The sequence below is a fragment of the Vulpes lagopus genome, chromosome 1, assembly GCF_018345385.1.
Source record: "Vulpes lagopus strain Blue_001 chromosome 1, ASM1834538v1, whole genome shotgun sequence".
Lineage (NCBI taxonomy): Eukaryota > Metazoa > Chordata > Mammalia > Carnivora > Canidae > Vulpes > Vulpes lagopus.
Window position 1 is genome coordinate 49,176,725 of NC_054824.1, and position 15,550 is coordinate 49,192,274.

A 15,550-nucleotide genomic window follows, 5' to 3' on the forward strand; every position below is an offset into this window, starting at 1 on the left:
GGTGTATCTTCCTCTGAAAACGTGTAGAGTTCTGTGTACCAGCTGCTTGGTCAGTATGGAGACTGAAAAGTGAAAAGGGCTGGACTTCAGGGTTTAAGACAAAGGTGGGGGGTGCCCTTTCATGATGTGTGTGTGTATAGTCATTTTTTGCAACATGTGGTACACTGATAGGAGGCACCCACTGTGGCTACTGACATAGAGGAAAAATTAGTTTGAGTTGTAAGTATAGATTTTTCTTTTCTTTTTTCTTTTCTTTTCTTTCCTTTCCTTTCCTTTCCTTTCCTTTCCTTTCCTTTCCTTTCCTTTCCTTTCCTTTCCTTTTCTTTCTTTTCTTTTCTTTTCTTTCTTTTCTTTTTTCTCTTTTCTTTTCTCTCTTCTCTTCTCTTCTTTTTTCTTTTCTTCTTTCCTTTCCTTTTTTTTCTTTCCTTTCTTTTCTTTTTTCTTCTTTCCCTTCTTTCTTAAAGATTTCATTTATTTATTCATGAAAGATACAGACAGAGGGAACAGCAGGCTCCCTGCGAGGGGCCTGATGTGGGACTCGAGGCCAGGACCCCAGGATCATGCCCTGAGCTGAAGGCAGATGCTCAACCATTGAGCCACCCAGGTGTCTCTAGATTTCTTTTCTAAGTATGAAGAAGAAACTTCTTACAGATGTTGGACTGGAATTTAGGAGACTTAAGTCCACACAGTAGGCCTCCTAGTAGCATACTGTGAGATCCTGGATGAGTTGCTTCCCTTCTTGTTGCCTTAGTTTGCTCACCAGTGAAATGAGGGGGTCCTTCAAATGGCTTTGCATATCTTCAGTTTGAGTTCCCCTGATTCCTTAATCCTTAAGTATATTTATAGCTTTCTGTAAGCTAACTATCTTAGTTCTCTTTTTTATTTATTTTTTATTTTTTTTAAAGATTTTATTTATTCATGAAAGACACACACACACACACACACAGAGAGAGAGAGAGAGAGAGAGAGAGAGAGAGAGGCAGAGACACAGGCAGAGGGAGAAGCAGGCTCCACGCAGGGAGCCCGATGTGGGATTCCATCCCCGGTCTCCAGGATCACACCCTGGGCTGAAGGCGGCACCAAACCACTGAGCCACCCGGGCTGCCTATCTTAGTTCTCTTAACTTCAGAGATGTTGTCTTTTCCAGTGTTACACATAAATTATATAAATAGTAAATTTGATTAAACTTTTTAGTCTTTTCAGCAAATTGTAATTATTTTAAAAATAAAAATATTAAAGCTACATTATTTGCCTTGTGTAGAATAAAATGCAAGCATTCTTTTTTTTTAAGTGAATCTTTTAGGAAATATTCGACTCAACTTTGCAAGTTGGTTGTTCTTGTGTTCACAGTGCATGCCAGAACCATGACAACATCTGTAAAAATAGGGTGTTCCTGCCGCCCAGTTGTCTGGTGGCATTGACTTTGCTCAGAGGACTTTCATATTTACAGCGTCAGCTGACCAACACAGTGAGGCAGTTGCAATTCATTTAGCAGTAAGTGGGTCATCTAGCAGTATACTGCGAATGAAATCAGAGGGTGCTATGAGATGGGATAGGTTGGCTTGTTTCCTTTCATTGGAGGGACATTTAGAGATTCTCTGTTGTGTCAAGTTCATGAAAATTTTTAAGAGAAATGATGCAGATGAAGCTTAGTTTCACTATTTAATGTCAGGTTCTCACTGAGTAGTCTCTGGGCTTGTGCTTGTTGTTAGGTACTTTTGTGTAGTGGTCCGGGGTTCTATTATTGTTGAAAGTGAGACTAATTGGAAACCATTCACTTTTCTAAAATGACAAGTTTTACACGACATGATAGGTTAAAATTCATTCATATCAAATGAAAACATGGACGATATTTCTGATCTTTCCTCCTTTTTCCCCCTCCCTCCTTCCCTTCCTTCCTTTCTTAACCCCCTTTCTGTTCAGCAGATAATGAGCACCTAATCTATGACATGTTGGGCAGAGTATGAGGAAAATGTTTCAAGGGGAGAAATAGCTTGAATAGAGGACCTTGCGAGAGGGGGAACATGTGGTTCACATGGCTTGAACTTCATGTGGTTTGATCATAGAATAGAAAGGGAATGACTTGAGTCTAGAGAGATCAGCCAAGAATGAGCCTTAACAACTGTGGCTACAGAGTCAAGAACAAGCTGAACTGGCATTGGAGAGTAGGCCAAGACTTGGTGCCATGAAACTAGTTCGGAGATAATTACTAATCCAGACACTGAGGCTTAGCTCCAGGAGAAGGTGCAAGCTCTTTTGAGCCCAATATTATTCCCGGTCTCTCATGACTGTGTCTTAAAAGATGACATTGGTATTGACATTGGAGACTAGAGGTGATGGTCCAAACCAAGGGTAGTTGTTACCTCAACTCAATAGTTGGTAGTGAGAAAAGAGAGAAAACAAGGAATATAAGACCCTCTTGTTCCTTAAAAACAGTCTTGGGACAGCTAATATATCCATGTTATTAGGTGCTCATCTCCTCCCTAAGAATGTAGGAGACTAGCAGATGATAGCATGAGAGGCAGGATGAGTCAGTACACATGACGAAGTTTCAGAAGAGTCGGAGCAACTCATGCTTTTATTTTTTGAGAGTTCTAGCACTGGTTTCTTTGGCTTCCAGATTGCAGAAGCAAAACAGTCCATTTGTTTTCAGATATTGATTGTGTCTTTGAGCTATTTGTTGAGACTGTGGCTCATATTGCCTGACGGTGTTCTAGGAGGCACTTGGTCAGATGGGCACTCTGAAACAAAGTTCATCCCTGAGTAGGCACATGCCTGGTTATACCACAGTTAGAACTATGTGAATTTGGGTTAGGCTTTCTTTCTTGTGTTTGAATCCTGTCTGTATCTCTTTCTTTCTTGTATTTGAATTCTATCTGTACCTCATCCCTGATCCCTCCCACTCTCCTACAGCGCCTTGTACCTTCTTTTAGTTCCAGTTATTATTATTTCAATCATTGTGTGTTGTCTTAGTTCTGCTGAGAGGGAGAAGGGAAATTATGTAGTAAAGTATCAGTGTTACGTGTAAAGGTAGAGGTAATGTGGGAAAAAGAGATGTGAATGTAGGAAAGAGTATGAGACCACTGCTTTGTTGGTAGTAATTTTTTTTTTTAGGCTGAGGTTTTTGATTTTTTACTTTCACTTTTGATCTTGCTTATATGGAGTGAAAAGATAAAACAGAGATGGTGATGTCTTTATTCTTAAGGCTCAGGATCCTGAACTATGATTTCATATATTTGGTATCTGGATTCTTTTTTTAATTGCCCTAAATGGCTCAAAATAATTTGGCTAAAATATATAGCCAGGAGCCATATTTCTAATTCAAATGGGTTTGAGGACTTCATATGTAAATGATTAGATTTTTTTGAGCATTTGTTCTATTTCCAGTAGGAGCAATACTTTTAGAATCCCTATTGGAGAACCCATTTTCTAATTACATGACCATGCAGTTTTTGAGAATGCCTTGTGTTGAGTGTTTTTTAAAGCCTGGAACTATTTTTCTGTAAACCAGCTTTTGTCAGGGCTCTGGAAAATACTTGCACTTCACATAAAAATCTTATAGAGTCTTTTTTTAATTTAGGTTTGGACTATCTTGGAAGACGAGTACACATAAATAGAATGACGGTAAAAGGCAAATTACCCTTTCTTGCTCTAGCTATGTAGTGACATCAGCACCTTCTGGACTTTATGGGAAAGAAATAACATTTCCTCTGTAATTCAAGTGAAATAAAGATTTGGCCAATTGAATGTATGTATAGTTAGCAAAAAGTATGTGAAAATTGGGTATTTTTCTATTAACTTGTTTCAACTAGTTCAGTACCATTTCATGTGGGAATTGATCTAATAATATCTGATAAAACTAAAAGTAAATTTAAGCAGAATCTGTGATAAACTACTTACTGAAATATCACATATAAATCAGGCCAGAAAAAAAGGTCAGTGAAGTTGCTTAGTTGAAAAATTAAAGAAAGTAAGGCCAAAGAATTATTTCAACTGTTAATAAAATGGAAAGCACCTCAGAGGCAGACCAAGATGTGACAGTTCATATGAACAGATTCCCAGTGGTGAGTCTCAGTTCTAGAAGAAGGTGGAAGCTTTGCTGAGCCCAGTACCATTCTAGACCTATGATGATTGTCTTAAAAGATATTGTGAGATTAACATTGGTGTTCACTTGGACTTGGGATATAAAGACATTTGAATTCAAACATTTTGACCTCCTTTTATAGTCTCGTTGAACTTGGAGAATACTAGATTTAGGTGGTTTTTATACAGTGCCAAAATAAATGTTTTGAAAAATGTTGGCAAATGTGTCATTTCTATTGTGTAAATAGTAAGCAGAAAACACCTATTTGGTCCAATGACATTTTTATGGGCACATCAGTTTTATTGGTTGGAGCTTGCCCATACACTGTAGGGAAAAAGCCTTTTCTTCCTATATGGAATCTTGAAGTTTACAATAAAGCAGAAGTGAGCAAAGATATCCTGGTTGCCTGAATGAAATATTTCAAAGATTCCCTAGGTGCCAAACTCAAATCACAAAGACATATGCTCATGGGCATTTATTGTCTATTATGTAACAGACAGTGACTGAGTTAGACACCATAATACTACGATGAATAAGATACTGTTATTTTGTGTGTATTTGCTCATGTATTAGAGGGAGAGAAGATATATCAACAGAGAGTAATGATACACACCATGTACTGTTATAGCAGTATGCATGGGCTGCTGTAGAAGCACAGGGGTTGGTGGGATGTCTCTTGTAGACCCAGGAGGTGGAATCAGCTGGGGCTTCCTCAGAGGAACAGAGGAGGGAAGGGCTGGAGAGGGGTGGCAGCTGGTGAGGGTGTTCTATAGGTAAGCAGTAGCATGAATAAATGTGGAGTGTTCTGTGGAAATGTATTCTTACTGAGGGAGCAAGAAGTGGTTCAGTGTGACTGGAGCATGTGGAGTTTTTTTGGGTGTGTTGAAGGGATGTGGGGAGAGATGAGATGAGGCTGCATAGGACTGTGTGACCAATTGAAGGTAGGTACAGACAGAAAAAGGCATCAAGAAGGACTTCAGGGTTTTTGGTTTGGGGGCAACTGGGTAAATGATGGGGCATCTTCTGAGTTATGCATACAGAAGGAAGAGCAGTATGGAGAAAGAGAAATCCCATCTTTTCTACAGTGAGTTTGAAGAGGCTGTGAGATAAAGCACAATGGAGCCAGATAGGTTCAAGTTCATATTTTACTTCTAGTTTGTGTGCACTTGAGCAAGTCACATAACCACTTTGTGCTTCATTATCATGTATGTTGTGATCATGAGATAATATTTGGGAAGTGCTTAAGCACACTGGCTCATTGAAGTGCTCCCTCCACATGTAGTTAGTTTGACTATTTTGAGACAGGTTCATTGAATTCATAGGTCTTGAGTTCAGGGGTGAGGTTTGGGAGTCATCAGTATGGGGGGGGTACACTTGAACCATTGTAGAAGATGAGATGACCCAGTGAGAGGGAGAAGAGAGGGGGGCTGAAGACCGAGCCTGAGGAACAGCACTAAAAGAAGGGTGGCAGAAAACTGAGAAGGAAAGGCCAGAGAGGCAGGAGGAAAACCAAGAAAGACTGATATCAGGGAAGTCTGGGAGGAGAGCCTGCCAGTGACCGATGCCTCAGAGAGATCAGGATTAGAAAATGGATGGATTGGAAAGCAACCTTTGAGCTCTTCTTCGTGATGTTTCTCTGTCATTGGACTGAAGGCTTCATGAGGGTGGCTGTATGACCAAGTGCCCAGTAGTGTTACGAACAAACATTTATGAGTGCTTATTGAATAAGTGAGACTAGAGAAGAGGAGGTATTGCTCACAATATCTTTCAGCTCTTCAGGCGCTGCATGACCTCCCTCCTTTTGTGACTATCACATCCTCTGTTACATTTCACTCTCTGATTTCCTTTTTTAATTGGGAAAATCGAGTCATGAGCAGGAACCTCCCTCACTTTGGTCACTGCTACTTAGTTTTAGTGGAGTGATTGGGATGGAAGCCAACTCACAACAAATTGAAGAGTAAAGATAATAAAGATTAAAAAATACAAAAATAAAATCTATTTAAAAATACAGAGATTTTTTTTTCTTTTCCCACTTGCCTTACTGGGAAGAGAGAGAGGCAATGATAAGTAGAGAGGGAAATGAATTTATGAAGCTTGTTTATTTTTATTTATTTTAGGATAGAAGAGATTTGAGTATTTTAAGTACTGAGAGCAAAGCCCCAGATAAGGAGGGAATGATTGATGGAGTGAGACTCCCAGGAGGCAGCAGGTGGAAGGATTCTGAGCACAGGAGAAAAGGAGGTTATATGGAAGCCAAGTTTGTAGGTAGCAGGGTGGGGAAGGGAGGGAGTTCTTACTCATGTTGCTATTTTCTTTATAAAGAAGGAGATAAAAAAGTGATTGCTAAACATAAGGAAGTAGTAGGTTAGGGAGTTTCTTGCAAATGGTAAAGAATATTGAAAGCGATATTGTGAGGGATGGAAAAAGTGGCCAGTCAGGACACCAAGAAGTGCAGGTTTCTTAGAGATGCTTAGCTGAATTGCAGAACTGGAGTTTGTGGCAGCAGCCCACAGGGTACTATGGTTTTGTAGTGGAGCTTATAGCATAGGGCAAGAGTAGAAGAGACATACAGCTGACTTGATCAGGATTGGGGTGTGGCCAGGGGGTTTCAGGGCAAGGAGAAACTGGTGAGGGATTTGAGAAAATTATTTGAAATGGTGGATCATGTAGTGCAGGCCAGACAGAGAAGGAGGTGAAGATAGAAGAAGGCTCTTAGAGTGGGATGGAATCAGACAAGTCAGAGAGTCTGAGATGTTGATGAAGTCAGATAAGTGGTTTAGCTGGCATTTGGGCATGAAAGTAGTAGAAGAAAAGGAACTCACTATTGGAAGTTAAATGTCTGAGGTGGGCTAGTTCTGGCATAAGATGATGAGTTCCAGGATGTAGCAGTAGGTATGGAGAGCATGAGGGTGCAGTGCAGGATGGAGACAAGTACATGCTATCTTCAGTGGTGTTGGATATTTGTGAGGGTGGGTTCAGGGATCATTTTTAAGGAGAAGAAGAAGGTGGTAGTGCAAGAGTAGCCTGTGGTGTAAAAATGAGGTCTTAGTACCTATGGGTCATGGCTGGAAAACTTGATTGGGCATCGCTGGGGGAGTTGGAATTCACTTGCCCTGCCTGCAGGCCTGGTGGTGGGTGGGACTTGACTTGAGGCAAGAGGGGTAGACCCAGTTCAGTAAAATGGTACAAGTGGTGTGAGGTCCTAAAGAAGTAGGAGACTTTGTTTACCACAGAATAGACATTTCTGGAAAGCTGGAGAATGGTGTCAAACCGGGTCAGGAGAGATGAGGCAGGGATGAAATATAGGCACGGGAGGCTCAGTGACAGGAAGAGCTTGAATTTGGGTAGGAGCCATTAATGACCTGGATGTGAGGCATGAGGGCTTCGAGTTTCCCAAAGGAACTCGGCTAGAAAGGATTTTGTTTGTTTTTGGTGCTAGCTGACAGATTGTTGGTGAGGAACTTTAAGCAGCAAGTACGACTAATAAAATTGTGGTAGGAGAAGCTAATATTTATAGAGGTTTCTACATGCCAGGCACTGTGCAAAGCATTTGATGTGGATTTATTTTATGGAATTTGTAGAACCACTGAAGGAGGTAAAGATGATGATGTCATCATTTAAGTTTTTAAAATGAAGAAAATGGATTTTAGAGAGATGAAATGGATGGCTCTGGGTCATAATCCTGTTAACTATCAGAGTTAGAAGCTGAACCCAGGTGGCATGAATGCCCACCTCTGATCTCTGCATTGCCTCCAGGATTTGAAGGGAGGAAGCTCCATTACTTCCTGGAATCAGACCTGACTTGTCACTGACAGAGGATTCAGGCTGATTTGCTGAATGCGCAGATTTTAAATCAGGAGTCATCAGTGACAACTGCAGATGTAATTTTCAGAGTTTAATTTATTTTTCATTTGGTTTCAGTTGCACAGTATCATGGAAAGTTTAATATGCTAAGAGAGGTAGTGGTTAACGGCAATAGGACATTTTAAAAAATACCTTGAGTTTCCCTGTGGGAATAATACTCAAGTAATTGGAAATAGCAGGAAAAGCTGAAGATGAGTCAGTGTGTTAGTAGTCTTTGGTACGTTAAAGTTTGCTTCATAACGTTTGAAAATCACAGCTTTTTAAAATAGTGTATGCATTTGTAACAGTCTGAAATAATGTGTGTGGGAGTAACAATCTGGAATTCATCCTTTGGAAACGTATTTAATTAGACTGTATTACTTTCTCCTGGTTGATATTTAGACTGGTTTGCAACCTCTAAACTCCCCTTCCTTTAATATCCTTTCTCAGGTGAAATGCTATGCCTATTAAATTTACCCTGTAGTTCAAATTCACTGACTTTCCTCATGAGTAGGTGATTCTGTGAAGGGTCTGGCATGGAATATTCTTGACCTGCAGAAAAAAGTACCTCCCTGTCTCCAGCTACCTCCCTTTGCTTTATATGGTTGTCATTATTACCCATGTAATGGTGATAAGGGTTGGGTTTCCAGAAGCAGTGGATCTTAAAATTCTTAAAGGCTAAGTAAGAGGAACCTGTTGTCAGATTTTACCTGTAGGCTCAGTTTTCTCCTTCACCATTTCCTAGTTTTGTTTCTATGAACCCTTGTTTTTACAGATTTTTATTTGAGGCAACAAATTTAAAAACTGTTTCTTCCCTTTACAGCAGGAGAATTGGGAGAATAACACTTCCCTTTACAGCAGGAGAATTGGGAGAGTTTTGCCTCCCCCTTTATCAAAACAAATAATAAAACCCACAATAATAAAATTGCAGACATTATGCTGTGCTTGTGTTGTTGAATTTTCACAGCATGGCATGGTTACACTTACCATCATTATTCTGCAAGCCAGAGAATGAACTTAAAACGGTTGAGTAACTGGAACATAAATGGTGGAGATGGGATTTAAACTCCTGGAATGTGCCAGAAAACTCTCTAGCATAATTTTATTTATTTATCTCCAAAGATATTTATTTATTTATTTATTTATTTATTTATTTATTTATCTATCTATCTATTTATTTATTTATTGAGTGCATTGGGAGAGGAAGGGCAGAAGGAGAGAGAGAATTCCAATCAGACTCCATGCTGAATACAGAGCTGAGGTGGGTCTCCATCTCAGGACTGTGAGATCATGACCTGAACTGAAATCAAGAATTGGGAGCTAGAGGGATGCTTGAGTGGTTCAGTGGTTAAGTGTCTGCCTTCGGCTCAGAGCATGATCCTGGAGTCCTGAGATTGAATCCCACGTCAGGTTCCCTGCATGGAGCCTGCTTCTCCCTCTGTGTCTCTGCCTCTCTCTCTCTCTCTCCGTGTCTCCTGTGAATAAATAAATAAAATCTTAAAAAAAAAAAAAGAGTTGGGAGCTTAACTGACCTGAGCCATCCAGGTGCTCCTCTCTAGTATAATTTTGGATTAGAGTAGCAGTTGGAAGTTAGAAGAATACTGATTTTTCTCCTCTTTTTTCCACATTAAAAAAGAAAAAAGGAATTTTTCATGTATATTCTGTGTAATGTGTTCATGTATGCACATAGTTCTTTTCATGTCATAGAGACCAGCACAGATTCTTAGGAAAGAAGATTAAATTGAGACACTGTGGGGGCACGTCAGTCGATTAAGCATCTACCTTCAGCTCAGGTTATGATCTCCAGGTCCTGGGATTGAGCCCCACATCCCACTTCTGCTCAGAGAGGAGTCTGCTTCTCTCTCTCTCCCCCACCCCCTGCCCCCCCAATGCTTCACTCTCTCAAATAAAAATCTTAAAAAATTTTTTTTTTGAGACACTGTACTCTACCTTAAAATGATCTGTCGAGGGGCACTTTGGGTGGCTCAGTGGTTGAACATCTGCTTTGGCTCAGGTCATGATCTGGGGTCCTGGGATCAGGCTCCTTGCAGGGAGCCTACTTCTCCCTCTGCCTATGTCTCTGCCTCTCATTGTGTCTCTCTTGTGAATAAATAAATAAAATATTTTTTAAAAAATAAAATGATCTGTCAAGGAGCATATCTCAGAGTGTGACGGAGAGCAAGCTGTGCAGGGCATGGCATTTGTGCTGAATAGTGGGCTAAGGGGGTGTGTGGCCCCCTTGTCCATGTGGTGTTGCGTGGGGCTGCCAGGCCTGGTGTGGGCTTTAAGCTGCAGCCTGCACCAGGCCCCCAGTTGGCCATGCCTCTGGCTCTTGTGGCAGCTGGAAGGAATAAAGGGTTTCCTGTTTGAGCCTAGCACTGCTGCATGGGAAAGGCTTTCTTCAGTCTGGGTTTTTAAATTTTTCTACTTTCACTTGCTTGACTCTGCCTGTTTTGACCTCTGACTTCTGTGTTGTTTTTACAGTAGGACGTTAGACTGGAAAGAGTCTTAAACATGACCTGCTTCTACCTCCTACCTCCTCATTTTATAGATGAGGAAGTTGACTCACAGACATCAAATGAACTATTCAAAGCTATGGATCTAGTGGCCAGGACTAGAAGCCAATCTCATGACTTTAGTAATTTTTTTTCCTGTTATAAAATGATTTGTGACTCCCTCTGTATTGCTTCCAATTCCTTATTTAATTTACTTATCCTGATCCTGGCTTCCCGCCTGTCTTCTTGATCCCTTGGCTTCGCATCCTGCCCTGATTGAGAGAACAGTTGTTTGTTGGTGTTAATCCCAGCTTTAGAATCACTGTGTGACCCCTGGTAAAGTCACTTTGTGCCTTAATGTCATTATCAGCAGATTAAGTAGGACTCTTATTAGAGAGGATCTTGAGGAAATGTAAATCACGTGAACTGGTGACCTGTTTTATTTAGTGGAAGGAGACCTTTAGAAAATTTAATGAAAACAAAGTGTAGGGAAAAGTCAATTAATACAGATTTCATGTTGAGTAAGCTGAGCAAGGACTCATGAGAAAGAGACTTTAGGTCAAATTGTTATATAATGGGGCAGCCTGGGTAGCTCAGCGGTTTAAGCGCTGCCTTCAGCCCAGGGCGTGATCCTGGAGACCTGGGATTGAGTCCCGCATTGGGCTCCCTGCATGGAGTCTGCTGCCTGTGGCTCTGCCTCTCTCTCTCTCTCTCTATGTTCTCATGAATAAATGAATAAAATCTTAAAAAAAAATTATTATATAATGTAAATTGGGGACCTTCTTTGTTCTTTACATGGAACACCTGTTGGATCAAATCCTCCTCTGCAAGTGGTAATATAGATTAATTTGTAAGTTTTACTTTGATCCATTTGAACTTGGAAAAACATTTGGTTGAGTTGTTTTAACAGATCTGATTAGTAAAGGAGAATCTCATTGAAAATTAGAATTTTCAGTGCTTGACATTTTGGCATAATAAAAAAACTAGATGCTTGGGTTAAATCCTACTTTTTTTAAATCTGTGAACCTCCTTGAAACTCAGTTTCCCTATATGTAAAATGGGAAAACTACACTTAGCTTTCCAGTGAGAATTATGATGATTAAGTAGAATAAACACTTGTGAAGTTCTTGGCACATAGTAGGTTCTCAGTTGGAGCTAGCTTTTTTCCTAATGTTTTAACACTTTCTCTTATGTTTAGATATCTGATATCCATGTTACTGGAGAGTCAGAGGATATGTCTGCTAAGGAGAGATTGCTACTGTGGACACAGCAGGCAACAGAGGGTTACGCTGGAATACGGTGTGAAAATTTCACTACCTGCTGGAGAGATGGAAAACTATTTAATGCCATCATTCATAAATACAGGTATGGAATTTGTGGGGTCTTTTTCCTTAGACAAATATGAAAAGTGTTTCTTCCATTTCCAAATTTTGAAATAACCTTTTATTGTCACAGAAGCAATACATGTACATGGCAGAAAGTTAGAAAATACAGACCAGGCACAAGTAGAAATAATCACATTCTTGTTGCTCCCAGATCATCACTCTAAGCTTGGTGCATACATGCAGACATACCAAGCTATAATATGTCTTTGCGTTTTGCTGGTAACTTGGCGACAGTAAGCTCTAATAATACAGAATCTTCAGGTGGATGAGCACAGTCATACATACAGAGAACTGATGAGTGGAAGGGCAAGAGTTTAGTTCAGATTTAGAGCTCACACTTGTCCAAATTACAGTTCTGCTAGGTTTGTTATCCTAGTGAGTAGCTGGGTTCAAAAGTGGCCAGCTTTGGGGTGGCCAACAATTTTCTGGTAAGAATTATTATTATTAATTTTTAAAATTTATTTTATTAATCACTATACCCCATGTGGAGCTCGAACTCACAACCATGAGATCAAGAGTTGATACTCTTCCAATTTAGCCAGCCGTTTGCCCCATCTAGTAGGAATTACAACTCAATCCCAGGTAACACTGACCTAGCACTTACTAAGTGCCAGCCACTATCCTAAGCAGCTTTTACGTATATTAATTTATTTACTTCTCACAGCATCCCTACAAGAATATTATCTCCAGTTAAAAGACAAAAAATGAGGCATAGAGTAAAACTTGCTTACATTTACACAGCTAGCAAGAGATAACTTTGAGATTCAGAGCCAGGACCTCTGGATTTTGACTCCAGGTTTTTATTGTCTTATAAGGAGCTAGATCCCCAGAAAATGTTTACTGGAAACAATGTATTTCTTGATCTCAGTTACTTTTCTTAGTTTTGCAAAAATTACATCATGTTCTCCAAGAACTGTCTTCTTAAATAGACTAGGCTGAAGCTATAACCCATTAGACTTACATGCTTATTTGATAAAAATAATTATTATATATAATACTTAATATTTGGTTATCTTTCTATATGTGAGGCATTCTGTTTAGTGCTTTCCATATATTATCCCATTCAGATCTCCCAGCAGTCCCACAAAATGGGGACTGTTATAATCCCACTTTTATAGGCGAGGAACCTTGGGTTTGCCAAGGTCATGCTGCTAATTAATATATTATAGAGCTAAAATTTTAATCCCAGTCTACTTGATTTAAAATCCCATTCTTCAAGTCAGTCTCCTTTCGCTTTCTTTTTTTTTTCCTTCATCCCCTTTTTCTCTCCCCTTCTTCTCCTTCTGTTGTTTTTATTTTGGAAGTTTCAACACGTAACACTGTAACGAATCTCCCACACATCCACACCCAGTGCCCCTTTAAGACACTGTGGTGGTGGGCTTCCTGGAACAACATTTCAGTAGAGGTAGGTAGAGTTGGCCTGATTAAAAAGAAAAACCATAATCAACTTGCCTACACATGTTGAAGATAAAGTACCAGATCTCCTTGAGTAACAGAGTGCCAAGAGGGTTTAGTGGTTACAGACATTTCAATTATCACAATGCACTTCTCATGTGACTTAAAACATGAGGCTATCAGAAGGCTGCATAGTTGGGCACATTTTATACCTGGCATTATAAGATCTTTTTGCCCTTTGAATAAAAATATTTGGATTGTTGTACCTGAAAGATTTATGTCATGATGCATCTTTGAGGGTGTGTTCTTTTCTCTTTGAAGTATTTTAAGTAGAAGCAAAGCATTTAGAAGCCAGCTATTCTTCTTAAATAATTGACTTTTAAAAACAATGGTTTCCAGACATTGTCTCTTCATTACTTGTGAAGGAGTAGAAGAACAAATTACGTTTTTCTGTACGTTTTTCTCCTAAGTACTTTAATAAGTCACTATATCAGAGACGGTGAAATTTCCTAGGGGAGTTTAATGTTATAGAGCTCATATAGTTTTAGGAAAGAATTTGGATTTTGTGAATGTTATTTGCTTTGAATTTTTAATTTGGCAGAGAGATCATTTAAAAAAATTGTTAAGCTTTAACTTTGAAGTTCAGTTTCCCAGTTGGCTTTGTTTTCCCTTGTTAGAATTCATGGTAAAAATACTGAGTATCAGGTTTAAATGCTCACAAGATTTGTTTGTTGCTGAAGTTTGTTAAGTTACCCTGTACCTCATAAAATATTACAGTGGCCTTTTTCACTAGAAGATAACTTTCATGTGTAGAACAGTATTCCTAGCTAAGGCCTTCAGGCTTTTTACTTAAAGCATCAAGTACTTTTCTTCTAGCATTTTAAGAATTAAATGGATAGGGTTGAATTACAGGTAGTTTTCAGTGTTGAATGTATTAACATACTCTAAAGGGAAATGAGAAAGTTATAAACAATCACTATAAGCAGATTTTTGGTTATTGGACAGTAATAATCATATTTAGAGAGTAATGTCTAATTTATAGTTGTTTTTACTTAAAAATTATTCCCATAAATTTTGCTGTGTATTTGAATTTGCTGTAGAAACGTATCCACTTACTTGGGCTTGGGATGTATTTTTTAGATAAAAAGTTATTTATTTATTTATTTATTTATTCATTTTTATTTATTTATGATAGTCACACAGAGAGAGAGAGAGAGAGGCAGAGACATAGGCAGAGGGAGAAGCAGGCTCCATGCACCGAGAGCCCGACGTGGGATTCGATCCCGGGTCTCCAGGATCGCGCCCTGGGCCAAAGGCAGGCACCAAACCGCTGCGCCACCCAGGGATCCCAAAATTTTTTTTTTATATGAGTTTAATTTGATTTATGTAATAAAAATGATCTGAGGTGACTCATAGGTTTGGTTTTTACTCAAATACCAACTCTAACTGTATGGGATACTTGGTTGATAAGGATCTTAAGAGGGAGTGGAAGTTTAGCAGGAAAGAGCCCTCAGATTGCTTCCGTGGCTAGAAGGAGGGATGTGGTGCTCCTTGGAAGCAAATTTGCATGCTCTAGGGAGAATATGAAAGATTTCTCTGGAGATTAGAAGGAAAATGGATACTGTTTGTCACTTAAAAGTAAACCAATATTATTTGTAGTAACTGATCTTGTCAGATTTTTGTATACATATCTTCTAAAGATTTAGAAATACTAATATAAACTGGGAACAGAATAATAGCATCCTTCAGATTTTGTATTACTGTAAATACTATCAAAAGTTAATCAGGTACATTGATTTGGATTGTCCAGCATATATTTTTATTAGTGCTCTAATATAGACTATGACTTTTAAAGTTAATGTTTGTTTATACTACTAGTAAGCAGTACTATACTAACATGAAGTAAAAATGAAGAGAAATTTTTATCATAACACTAATTTATAGATGATCCCTGAAGTTAAAAAGAAATTGTCACATAGAAGGCACCCAAGAAATATGTGCAGACTGTTGTGATGTATCAGTTTCTGTATTAGCTGTTTTTATATATGATAGCTTTTTAAATGATCACAGTCCTATGAAAGAGATGACATTGTTTCCATTTTTATCTTTGTATTAAATGATCAAATTATTGAAGAAACTGGGGTTCAAAAGGGAAACTAATGTGCTCAGCGTGACCTACCTTTTAAATAATGGAGGTGACTGCTCTGGGGTCTCAGTCCTCAGAGGCTTCTATAACTACTTATTATAATCCCCTGCAGGCAAAGTAGGTATCAAGAAATGGAACTGTTGACCTGAGCAACTGGATAGTGCAGTGTTGAAAACTAATGATATTTAGCAAAGATTTATGA

General features: G+C 39.0%; 1 protein-coding gene across 29 annotated transcripts in view; it reads left to right on the top strand.

The window, feature by feature from the left end:
• DST (dystonin) overlaps window positions 1-15,550 on the top strand; it is a 481,436-nt gene that overhangs the window by 278,524 nt on the left and 187,362 nt on the right. For all 29 annotated transcript variants that reach the window (XM_041769040.1, XM_041769112.1, XM_041769077.1 and 26 more), the window contains one exon: window positions 11,621-11,787. In XM_041769040.1, the coding sequence (XP_041624974.1) occupies window positions 11,621-11,787 (167 nt within the window). The remainder of the gene's footprint in view (window positions 1-11,620; window positions 11,788-15,550) is intronic.